Genomic DNA, 13,182 nt, shown 5'->3' with positions numbered 1-13,182 from the left:
GAGTGTTTGCTTCTATGGAAAAACTCTAGCTTTAAATCAAATAAAATCAACCGTTTGCATGCTGCTTCATCGCGGAAAGAGAGTCTTAATTGTAAGTGAATTAACATTCTCGGAAGGTAGAGATGTATAGTGGAAAATGTAAGAAAATGTTGAACTCGCATTTTTCCAGGCTGTTTGATTTAGTCGCATGTTCTTGCAACCGACCGGGAAAACCCTTCAAAGACGGGCAGAGTACATCTTTCACTGGGACAAGCCGTGAAGCAACCCTTTCGTTTTGCCATCTGGAAAAATGAAACTGTGCTCTCCACCGTGTAACTACGCGATCCCAGACCGTCTGTCAGTTTTACCGACCTGCTACCGGCAGGCTAGATTAAACGACTCTGAATGGGATACGGCATTAACATAACGCACTCTAACACGGAGTACTCCGGGCTATGATTCCCTTTCCGCCGTTTTATTCCCTTATTCTAAGCTATTCCGACTATCTCATTATTTCAGACTTTTATGAGCCCGTGTCAAGGAATGGTCGCACCGTCTCTCTTGTATTTGCAGTTTTCCCCTCACTGGGCAGATGTTTGCGCTCACGGGGTCGTGACGTTGAAATAACGATGATTTTAGCTGGCACTCGGGACGCGAACGGCGTCCGGCAGTTAAAGAGAGCTTGAGGTTTCCCTCACAGGTTTGCACAGGTTGGACAAACATATTCCGCTCTGACAGCGGAGTGGAGCGCTGCGTGAGGATGGATTGGGTTCGTAATGTAATTAGTTATTCACCAGCGCGCGTTCTCTGACACTCTTTCTCACTTTGGACTTAAACCCCACCAACAACAACGCCACCCCCAAAAACCCAACAGTATATATGTTAAACGTCGCATTTTCAAATGAATCACTTTGATTTTCTGACTTTACGCCCCGCGCACCCCTTTTGTGAATCATTCATTGACAGATTAAACATGAGTTCTGTTGTTTTGTTTTTCTCTCCACTTTAACCCGTCCAGAATTTACCATTTGGGTTCAAGCAAACCTAAAGACGTCGGAGAAGGAGGGTGGAAGATATAGAAGGAGATGGAGAAACAGTCCGTCTAACCCTGGGTGAGTGAGTGAGTGAGTGAGTGAGTGAGAGACAGAGCAGGGGCGGACGAGCTGAAGAGAGAGAGAGAGAGACTGGGCGCGCATGTCCAGTTCTTCCATGCAGGCTGTTCTCCCTGCTCGCCAATCATTCTACGAGTTTCCCCTCACTCTTTCTCTCTCCCTGTGTTCACATGTGCACCGGACCCACAGCTTTCTTCTGAGCGGACACTGCAGGGAAAGAACCGACCGAAACCACCATGGAATAGGAATACGACCCGGGAAACGGGGGAAAATAAAACCTCTCTTATCTTCTTCTCTCTTTTTTCCCCGTCTCTTTTTTTCTAGCGCCTTTTTCTGTCTTTTCGCATCTTCCCCATCTCCCTCGATGTCTCTCAACAGTTTCTGAAGGGATTGAATTAAAGAAAAATGAGGATTATAATTTTTTCTTGGCACTTTCTCGGGGTGTATTCCGCCCTTTGGGGGCTGGCGACAGGGGCTTTCCCCAGCTCAGTGCAGATAGGTGAGTTGGAGGATTACTGATTTTACGCACGGACACTCAGATCTGACACACTACGCGGAATTTTGGTGGATTTTTAGCGGACAGCAGTCACCATGAAAAAAAGGTGCACCAGGACCCAGCAAACCATAAGATTCTGTAAAACACGAGAAATTCACTTAAGAATGAAGGAACAGAAGAACATATAACTATAGGAAGATTCCCTCTGTGGTGCATCTTTTCTTACTTTTATTATTAATTTTTCTAATCCAAGATATTTTAATGCTGGTTTGGTTGCGACTCATATGGTTTATAAATGCACACAAACGCTTTCACTCTGTCTGTCCTTCTAATGTATTTGCGTGTATTTTAAACGCTGTTCGGGGCTCATGAATGTTTCAGCGAGCTTTGTTCCCTTCTAGTCTTCTTCAGTGTTTAGACACTGCAGTATTCTCTCTCTCTCTCTCTCTCCTCTCTCTCTCTCTCTCTCACACACACACACACACACACACACACACACACACACACACACACACACACACACACACACACACACACACACACACACACTTTCTCTCTCTCTCTCGCTGTCTGCCCTTTTCCAGTTACCCCGTGTCAGTGCGGGATGAGCCTGTATTTCAAGCCATCTAATAGATCTGAGATGAAGTTAACTACATCCGAATCATGGGTTTACTCATATGAACCACCACACATGCTCAGAATTTCTTCCTCTCCCTTCTTTGCTTCACGCACAAACATACACACATCCAGCCAGGCATGTGTGTGATAATGAATGCACTGCATCACTCCTTGTGGGGGGCAGCTGGGAGGTCCTATAATGAGATTCGCCTCCTTGACTCTGTCTCTCTACAGCTGCCAATAAACTTAATGCGCTAAATATTTCCTGTTTTTTATACACACAGGTACACGCATACACACATACACACATTTGCACTGATATTCAAGCATGGATGTGCACACATACACTGTCCACATACAGTTAGAGTAATGCACACCTGGTGTATTCTGCGCATTTGAGTAGTTACAAATGTCAAGCACGCATCTAAACATTCAACAACACATGCTCACAGTGAACATGCTTGCACACGTCTACATGCTGCATGAAGCATGCACGATCATGCTAAAGCACACACATGCAGTCTTTTCTTCCCTCCTTCTGGCCAGCCTCCTTAAAACACTCCAATATACATACATGATCATCCACTTGGCTCTCGGGCTGACTTGAGAAGTCATTTGCATATCTCTGCATTGCACACAAGTGTAATGCCATTGGATGCACAGACAATTTTTTTTCACATACGTGTGTTTGAAAAAGAGAGTGTGAGACAAAGAAGGATAAAGATGTGAATATGTAGAAAAGATTATTTGACAAACTACTGCAATGACGTCCTCATCTAGTTTCAGTACGTGTTAAGTGTGTGTGTGTATGTGTGTGTGTGTGTGTTCTCTCATAGGATATTTTACCTTAAAACTAAAATATATTTTCATTTTTGAACAAGCCACTTGGAATTTCTAATCATAAGCCATACAACAATTCAGTTTTGGATGAAATTGTAATGTTTGCACAAAATTATTTCTTGTGAAATTTGCACAGTTCCCACACATGCTCCAGCTGTAAGGTCTCTGTGTATGTGTACAGACGTGTGTCTTGATATTTGGAGATAGTTACTGATGATTTGTCTGGGCTTTGTAGAAGAAACACTAGAAATCAGAGTGAAGCTGATGTATTAAAGGGACACATGCAGCCACATGGATAAGTGACATGTTATGTAGTGATAATTGCTTTGTTCAATATGCTCTGCCTCCCAACTCCTCCCCTGTCATCCCTTTCTCAACCCCTCTTCTCCTCTCTCTCTCGCAAAGCAATGTCAAGGCTTCACAGTCTGCTCGTGTAATCCAATTCAGTTGACTTGAGCCTGACTCAGTTGAAACTAATTCACGTTGGTTTTCCTCAAGTCGTAATGTTTGGTAGAATTAATTTATGTGATTATCTTAACGTCAATGTCAATCTTTATTTCAATAGAACAAAGCAACAAGGATGACCTAGTGCTTTACAAAACAAACAAGATAAAATCTTAGCTCAGTAAAATAAGCACAACAAAACAAAACATAAAAACAAATAAATACAATTAAATGTGACTAAAAACAAACCAAAAAAGACACCACAACATAAAAAAGACACTAATGGGACTCAAGAGTAACAGGAAGTCCAACTGAACTGGAATTAAACGCCAAAATAGAAAAAGGGAGTTTTAAGATGGGATTTAAAAGACTGTATAGACTGCAGTACAAATATCAAGTGGCAGGTTTTTCCACTAGAGGCTGCAACTGCAAAAGCCCGATCCCCTCTATGCTTAAATTAAGACCTCGGCTGCACTAAGAGCATCAGGAAAGATGATCTCCGTGCTCTTTTTGGGGTTATATAAGTTGAGCAGCTTGGTTAAACAGCTGTGTGCTATACCATTTAAAATTTGAGCAAATTTAAATAAAATGTTCAAATCAATCCAAAAAACGGACAGGTAGCCATGTGTAAACCTGTTAAAACTCCAATGATGCGCTCATGCCTTCTAATACCTGTTAAATTGCAAAATTTGCAAGATAAATTGCAAGATCCTGATCCTGAGCACTTATAGCTAAACAACAAACCGCCTGGACTTATAGATGCCCTACAAGGGACTACTTGCCAGTAAGCGCTACAGGTGTGTTTTTTAGTTATGACACTAAATAAATGATTTATCCAAGTACTTGCTAAGTATTTTAAAGATACAAGAAAGTGACTGACTGCGATTTGCTTTCATACGTACAATTTTAATATGTATCTAACACAAGACATGACTGTTAACACCACTGACTGCTCGATAGCTCTAAAAGCTCCTTTAGGTTGTGGCTTAATTTTATTGTCTTCTGACTGCCGAGTACATTTGTGATTGACGTTTAAAACAGTTTACAACACAACATCCCAGATGGTTCAGTCAAACAGACCATTTTGCTCACTGGTTTTCTCTCTTCTTTGGTGGTTGGAGGTTCATTGCTGCCATCCATCTGTTGGAGTGAATCAGGTGAAAAATCCATTTTTTTCAGAGTTTTAGCTGATATAATTTTGCTATGTTATGTTATCTTAACATAGCTTAGGCTGCTGATGTGTAGTTTACAAGGGGTTATTCGTTGCATATGAGGCGATATGAAAAAAACCCCTAAACATTTTCACATCACTCTTTGCAGTCCTGTGAAAAACTAAGTACACCCTTAATGTTTCCACAGGAATTAGGAAGGTAAGTAGATGCCAGATGCTGCCAGATATTTGATCACCTCATCATGAGCAAGTTTAAGCACCTCTAGAAAAAGAGACCTTTTGCCAGTTTACAATTTTGAAGCATTCGGGTATTAATTGGCAAAATACCACAAAGAATGGACCTCCCAGTGAATTTGCACCATGGTTAGACTGCGTAATGGTCAGACCAATGGAAAAGTTCATGAAAAGATTGAATAAGTATGTCCTGAATGGGTTTTCTGGAGAAAGCCTCTTCAAAATAGAACATGACAGCATTGCTTAGGTTTGCAAAGCTGAACCTGAACAAATGACAAGACTTTTTGAACAATGAGCTTGTTTTTCAGCCACAGTGGTCCTTAAATTCTGCTGTACACCAAAGTGTTCTAGAGTCAAATGGGAGGTCATCTGTTCGACAGCTAAACCTTAGCCAATATTGAGTCACGCAGCAGGACGATGACTATCCCAAGCATAGCAATAACCTACAACAGAACGGCTGAAAAAGAAAAGACTCAAGCTGTTAGAATGACACAGTCAAATTTCAGCGCTCACACTGACTGAAATGCTGAGATGAACCTTAACAGAACTGTGCATGAACAAACCTCAATGAATTTCAGTAACGCAAAGAAGAGTTGGCCAAAATATCTCTATCGTGATGTGAGAGACTGATGAAGTTATATTAAAGTTATTTTTGAAGTGAAGTTTTTGCTTCTAAAGGTGCTGAATCATGGGGTGTACTTAGTTTTTCACTAGGCTGCAGTGAAAGACTTCATGTCTCCCTACGCTCCTCTTTTTAGTGGGTGGGTCACTCTCAGAGCTTTTCGAACATTGTCTCACCCACTTATTTAATTCATATTTTGTTCCTTTTAAGTCTCACTGAAGGCAAATACCTAGCATATCTATAACATTTTTGATCTCTTTTGTTGATTTTAGAAGTTACTGGTGTTATATTACAGGTAGCATATTTTTTCAAGGTTAAAGAACAGAATCTTTTCCATTGAGAATGCATGGAAAAGATTACATGACCTTTAACAGCTTTTCCCCCCATTTTTTTCTTTCCTTTCTAGTACAGGTCAGTCCCATCTATCTCTCTAGTTCTTTTCCTACATATCTGTATAAGTTTTATCTTCTTGTTAATTTGGCCTTTTTTCCTGTTTTATGCAATACAGCTACCTTTTCTGTTTCTTCCTACCTCTTCTTCTCATTCTCTTTCACTGAACTGCATGAGGGGAAGCTCTCATTTTTTTAAAAGAACAATGACTTTTAACGCTTGCTCTCTGTTACTGTGTGTTTTTTCATGGCATATCCTCCTCCTTTATTTGGCTGACCCTTTTTGATCTGTTTTCTTTTAAGTCCTCTCAGACTCATTATCTCTTTGATGGCTTTCCCGACAGCTTAGTCGTTTCTCTTTTCTTCTCCTTTCCTCTCCATCTCTCTGTCTTTCTCAGATTTCATCAATGCAGTCTGCAGTGTGAGCCTCCATAAATGTGTTGGTATTCATGTTTGTGCGTGAGACAGAGAGCGAGAATGTGCTAAAAGACAAATTACCTTTTATAACAAAGCTAATGAAGATCTTGGCTATCTCCTCACTTCTCCCCTCCTCTGTTTTTCTCTGCCCTCCCCATTTATCTTTCGTTCCCCTCATTACTCTTCTACCTGTCACTCTCCGTCTTTCGCGACTTTTCCCACCCGACCCCTCTCCGCCTCACAATAACTCACTTCCTTTCTTTTGAATCATGTTTCTTACCTTCTTGGCCTCTCTTCTTCTCTCTTTGTCCCTCTTTCTAGGTGGATTGTTCATTAGGAATACTGATCAGGAGTATACAGCTTTTCGACTAGCTATCTTCCTTCACAACACCAGCCCTAATGCTACGGAAGCTCCCTTTAACCTGGTTCCACATGTGGACAACATAGAGACTGCCAACAGCTTTGCAGTCACCAATGCATGTAAGTACTTAACTATGTAGCTGGTTAAACAACAAATGCGTACAGTATGCCTCTCTCTCCATGCCTATTGCTCCCTTTAGCTAATCTGTCATTACCATTTTAGATAAATATTTGTTTTATTTTCTACCTGAAGTTGTTCAAAGGATCAAACTGTAACCGTATTTTAAACACACAGTATCATATTTTGCTTCGAGCGGTCTTTTTCTTCAAATTGATGTTTTAAAGTGCTGATTTTAGACACTGTACAAGACAATGAAACAGTGATAAATGCTAAAGTCGTTGCTGTGTGGCATTTTGAAGCACTGTCAAGTGGTTAATTCTGTTGGCAGTTGTTACCCAGACTGATTTATTTCATTCTCTTCTATTCACATCATCACTCCCATCTGTAAAAGGATAATATAACCCATCACAAAATATTGCAGGCTGTTACAAGTATAAAATTAGTCTGGGAACTGTTGCAGACAGTGTTTAATATGGGTCCTTTGTGTTCAGAACAGAGGGGAACAGTTGGTGCTTGTGTCCTCTCTGATCTTTTGAAAGATGACAGCTAATCTTTCACCATCCCTGTCTGTTCATGAGGGGATGACATCTAATCCTTCAAACTCCCTGTCGACCTGGAAGCCTACGAGAGAGATTTTACGATGTTTGCGCTCGCAAGGTAGTGTTAACAAGGCTAAATGGGCAGCTGGTTGGCGATATGTCAGAACTGCTGCACATGCTGCAGGTTTCTCTGGGTTTTTCATAGAGGAGCCCCAACTGTGGAATACCGATTTTTGCCAGAAGCTATTTTCTTTTCAAGAATTGTAAGTGACAACATATGGACACAAAATTTAATTCCACTCAATGCAAAATAATATTTGCATAATAAAAGCATTTAAGTGACAGTATAAATAAAGTGCTCTGCCATTGGAAAGAGATACCAAAAATGAGCTTTTGAGTTTACCTGACCAATCTTACCTTACCAAACAAAATAAGATGGAACAGATTTATTTTAAAAAATCACATGTCAGGTACTTACATCATTTTACAGTATGTTTAAAACTTCACTAGATTACAGGACATCCACCCTTTTCTCTTTTTCACTCAGCTCCATTATTTTTTTCTTAACTGCTTTGATCCTTTGCTCATACCGAGGCTGCTGGCTTGCGGCTCTAAGCTCTGGATAGCGTTAGCTTTAGCACATTTTTCTTTGTTGGCTATTTTTATTTATTTATTTATTTTACATATTTGCACATCTACATGTGTAAGATCATCAAACACATTTTAATATTACACAAAATTAAACAAAATAAAATGATAACTGGTTGCGCCACCCTTGGCAACAATGACTGCAATCAAGTGTTTATGATAAATGGTAATGAGTCTTTCACATTGCTGTGGAGGAAATCTTTACAGAGAAATTCAGCCACTGATGATAACCTCTGTATGAGGTTTGGATTTAAGAAACTGGATTTAAGTCTGGACTTTGACTAGGCTACTTCAAAACCTTAATTTTCTTTGTGAGTCACTCAGAGGAGGACTTACCTTTCAGATCATTGTTGTACTGCGTAACCCAAGTCTGCTTGAGGGGGTTCCATTCATGGTTCCATCAATTACGACAAGTCGTCCACTTCCTGAAGCAGCAAAGCAGCCTCAGAACATCACACTACCACCACCATGCTTGGATTTTGTTATGATGCTCTTTTCATAAAATGCTGTTTTGTTTTGTTTTTTTGCCAGTAACAGGATGCAAATCTTCCAGAAAGTTCAAGTTTTGTCACATCAGGTCAAAAGTTAGTATTAAAGTATGGTCATCTTTGAAATCGCCAAGAGAAGAATAGTAAACTGATATTTCAGTAATGGCTATTTACCACCTTAGACTGTTTTTTTAACCCATTTTTTCACCCATTCTTGATTGCTATCAAATGTTAGGTTTTTCCACTTAAAACCCTTCACAAATTTGAGCAGCAATCAAGACTGGGTTGAATTTATACTAATCAACTAATGTTGTTTCCCACAAAGTTCAGAACTGTTTGTTATAACTGTTTCTTTAGTCTGATTTGTGTCACATCGCCAGTTTGACCAACAGTTTAGGGAATGTTAGATCAATGTGATCCTTGTTCTTGTTTTCAACTCATATGACTGAGAGATGTCCTTGTGTATTTTGTATGATAGTCATTTAGTTATTTGTTTTCTAGAAGCCCCAGTTTAAGTCAGTTGTGTGCCTGCGCTTGTTTACAAGTCTTTGTGATTGCATGTTTGAGTGCAGTGTCTTTTATGCCAGTGTTTGAGAGGGGATAAAGCTTCACTGATACTCTCGGTGAGCTGAATCTAGACATTGGGTGAGTTTGATAAAGCAGAAAAGTGAAAGCTTTAAGAAGAAAGAATTTATTTATCATTTATCCAACTGTTCGCAAAATATGTGTTTTTCCTCTCAAGGGCATCATCATATCATGTTCCCTCGTTAACTCAGTTCTAAAGTCCATCCATCCTATTTTAGGGAAATTCTCAAGAGACTGTGTTGCACCGTTTTACCTCCTTATCTCATTAAGCTTTAACAAATCGACCACCAGGGTTATTAACTAGGTGCTGTGTACGAAATCAATACAGTATTTTACAACAATGCACCGCTTGTCTTCACAATATTATATCAATTTGTTTTCCAGGAACAAATAAATGCTTCAGAATCTGAAATGTTTAAAGCATCACCTGACAATAGTTTTATTTTTGTTACGCGAGTAAAATGAATTTCGAGATTCCATACCCTCCCCCCAAAAGGGAATTGCTAAAATTTAACTGAAGTCAAATTCTAGTTATATTTAATCATAAATCAAAAGTGTACAATGTAATTTCCAAGTTTGTTTCTACACACTGCAGCATAGAGCCACATAAATGAATAGATTAGTTAATACAGCTACAGTCACTGGAAAATTGATAGTCTACAACCTCCCACCCTTAGATTCCTTCACACGCTGCATCTGTTCCAGTCCATTGTTAAGCTGAGCGAGTGAGTGGGATGGTGCACAATGAATAAACATCAGGTTGCTTTCTTATAAAGTAAGGGGAGGAGTATGAAGGTGCAATCAATCAGCCTGACTGACTTAGAAATGTGACCATCAGAAACCCTGTTGTGCCATAAAAAAGTGGAGATTTGGGACTAAATATTTCAATGTAAGCGCTACATTTTTTCCCAATGAAGAGATATAGAGATATAGATATAGATAGTTAATGTATGTTAAATGATATTCTCAGAGAGGGTGGATAATTTTTTTCTCAGATATCTCACAGAGTGTCTAGTGTCTTTCTGTGTTTGCATGTTCTCCCTGTGCCTACATTTGTTCTCTCTGTCACACCTCTGCTATCCAAAGGCTAAAGAAGCATTCACTCTTAATCGAAAATATCAAATTCCTTGTGATAACTGAAAATTCAGGGAATCTCCAAAATCATTCGGTTTCAGTCTTTGGATTCTGTTGATGCAGTTCAGGAATTCACATTCATGAACCATCATCAAGAAGCCACACTTTTGTGCTGACTGACCCGTTTCTTCCTTGCTCTTAACACAACCGCTCAAGTTTATTTTCAGTGAATCATATGTGTACCGTTCTCTTACAAGTGTGCAAACAAACACACACATACACGCACAGGTGTTGGCAAGAGGAGGCTCTTCTATGCAAACCATGGGCTCTTCCCCTCTCTGTCTTGCTCTCTCCACAGGCTACGCGTAACAAGCAGAGCCACTTCTTTCTCTCTGCATCTTTTTTCTCTCTCTCACTTTCTTGCCCACTCTTTTCACTTTTGTTCCATCCCTCCCTCTCACCTTCACCGGTTTCCACTTCTCCCTCTTTTCCCTCCTTGTCTTTCCATCTCCTCAGACTCTTCCTCTTCATTGCGTTTTACTGCGCCTATCCTCTGCACAGGCGTGGCGAATGGATCTCTAAATTAATCCTTGACTCTTGCTCCGGGTGGTGAGCAACACTCCGAATTTGAATAGGGAATACTGCCTCTGACCTTGGCTAGTTCCTCTCTATTCTAGCATTCAGAAAGTGTGAATGGATCATGAAAATCCTCGGTCCCCATCGCGTCTCCTGGTCACCCAGGAGTACAAACCATTTTCTCATAGCAGTGTCACACATCCGTATATCCTCGTCTGCCATCAATCTTTGTATTTCTGTCTATATCAGCACATATATCTGTGTAGGATGTGACTCTGTGTCTTACTTTGTTAAAGCTGTGTGTATTGATGTTTGTATTAATGTGTCCCACTAGAGAACCACACTACTCCACTGGGCGAAGAGCTCCATCTCTTTTCAAGGGTTTGATCATGCTAATCCATGTGCTTGATTTGTGTACGTGTGTGTCTACAAACCTTTGCACCACTAAGGTGCGTGATAGTGTGTGTGCTGTGAAAACCAAAACAATCCACTGAGACAGAGTGCGATGAAGATAGTCAGAAAGTGATAAGGTGCATTAGAGGCAGAGACAGAAGAAATTGAGAGGAAACGATTTGTAACAATAGGTGGTTATGCTTTGTTTGTGGCGTCAAAGCTTAAAAACATAATGATGAGTGTTTGGGTGTAAGTGAGATTCTATTCTATTCTATTGCTTTCTATTCTATTCATTACTGCACAGCTGTAAAGATGATTAGGCAGGATGTGCAGTTCTGTGTGGTGTGGTTGGTTGATTATCGCTGCGATGCATGACCTCATTTGCCACCTAAAGTTAATATAGATTGTCCCTATAGTCAGTTATTCACAAATCAATAACTGACTGCCACAGATTGCGTTTACATGCTGGCTGCACATGATTATCTCTGCAGCCTGCCTGAGTCAAACTGTTGGAGTCAGACTCTCCTTGATGTGTCCGTCTTGCTTTGTTCCTAAATTAATCAGCTCAGAGATGTGGTGGCAATTAGTCTTCTCAATTAAGAGTTTTCCACCTAAGTATCACACAAAAAAACCAGCCTTCACACATCTAATAAGTATATGGACACAGACTCGTGTATATAGATAATGATAAAATATCATAAACTGCTTACACTTCACATTTGTTCAATCTTAGCTCTGTTGCTAGTTGTGCTTCCCACTTTTAGAATAAATGACACAGTGTAACAAAACATTGCTGATACACTGAACTTATTGGGTGTTTGCATCACCGTGGATATGGATAACCAGCAGTGAGCAGTGAAAAGCAAAACAGTAGACCTACAGATGGGTAACAAATTAAAGTAAAAACCCAACATGAAGGGCCTCAGTCAGATGGAAGCTTCAAAGTGCAGTGACATTGGTTCACTGAGCTTCTGGACCTTTGATGGAGTGATAAAACACCAATCTTCCAAAGTATGTTGTCTTATTTTGAATTTTGATGATGTGGTGGAGTGGGCTGTCTAATAAGTCAATAGAAAACTCTCAGCTTTTCAGCTGGTTCGACATTGGGTGACTGTGAAAGCTGTAGCACATGATTTACATCATCTTTATACTCATCAAACTGTTCAGTGACCCTTTGTACCTTATCAGCTTGGGCACTCCTGCTCTAGAACAGACAATTCCCATCGAATGCGTCGAATGTGACCCATCCCATTAGGGGTATGAGTGGATCTAGATTTGGCTGGTGTGGGCAGTATGGTCTGGATTTTTACTGCTTGTTTGGTACAAGATGTTATTTTCTGATTGTCAAAGATTTTCCCTGAAAAAAAAAAGTGTTGAAAAAAGAGTTGTCGCCTTTTCAGTACTAGATTTCTTGCAAAACCTTCTCTGTTGCAAACCTTCTGCTCGGCACAGTTCCTGCTCTGTATGAATAAATAAACAGAAATACCGCAGTTGTAGATTACAGAAGTCTTCCACTTAAAAAAACACGATGTTGCCTGCATGTAACCTTTTTGCAAGGGGGAATATTTCATGTCAAAGTAAATGAAAGAATAGGATGCTATGAATGCAAATCTGTCATAGAAATGTACAGGTGAACAGGCAACAGCAAGTGACGGGTAGCTTTAAAATGATTGCGAGTGTGCCAGGGTTCCAGTTAGCTCAGGTTGGCTGATATCATTTCTGTCAACAGCTCTTAGCGCTGCTGTTTTTAAGGGGCTTGTTTCCAACGTGTTTCTTTAAAGATGCCAAGTGGAAACAAGCCCGATCCTTTCTTATTGACAAGAAAATGACTGATACGCTGCACCAATTTAGGTAGTGATTGAAATGGTGTTGATGCACGGACGACAATGAGCTCTGTGTGTGCACACATGTAGCCACACACTTCAAAAGAGTTCATCAGTGTTTAAATTTTCTCTGCATATTCAGGCTTGGAGCTTTGATTAAATAGATTCCTGGAACAGATGGCTACAACTCAACACCACCCACTCTCACACACACATAAATACAAATTTTTACACAGTCTTCTTGACACACATC

The 13,182-nt window shown here is 40.1% G+C and overlaps 1 protein-coding gene across 5 annotated transcripts in view; it reads left to right on the top strand.

Moving 5' to 3' along the window:
* Nucleotides 1–999: 999 nt before the first annotated feature.
* gria4a (glutamate receptor, ionotropic, AMPA 4a) overlaps nt 1,000–13,182 on the top strand; it is a 118,521-nt gene continuing 106,338 nt past the window's right edge. For 3 of the 5 annotated variants that reach the window (XM_040008788.1, XM_040008789.1, XM_040008790.1), the window contains exons 1-2: nt 1,147–1,590; nt 6,644–6,802. In XM_040008788.1, the coding sequence (XP_039864722.1) occupies nt 1,497–1,590; nt 6,644–6,802 (253 nt within the window). In that variant the 5' untranslated portion in view covers nt 1,147–1,496. Of the gene's footprint in view, nt 1,591–6,643; nt 6,803–13,182 lie in introns of all 5 variants that reach the window. The other 2 variants (XM_040008793.1, XM_040008792.1) reach the window with 2 other exon arrangements.

Source organism: Simochromis diagramma, unplaced genomic scaffold, assembly GCF_900408965.1.
Source record: "Simochromis diagramma unplaced genomic scaffold, fSimDia1.1 OVJJ01000344.1, whole genome shotgun sequence".
In the NCBI taxonomy this organism is placed as follows: Eukaryota; Metazoa; Chordata; class Actinopteri; order Cichliformes; family Cichlidae; genus Simochromis; species Simochromis diagramma.
This window is presented reverse-complemented; position numbering and strand designations above follow the sequence as displayed.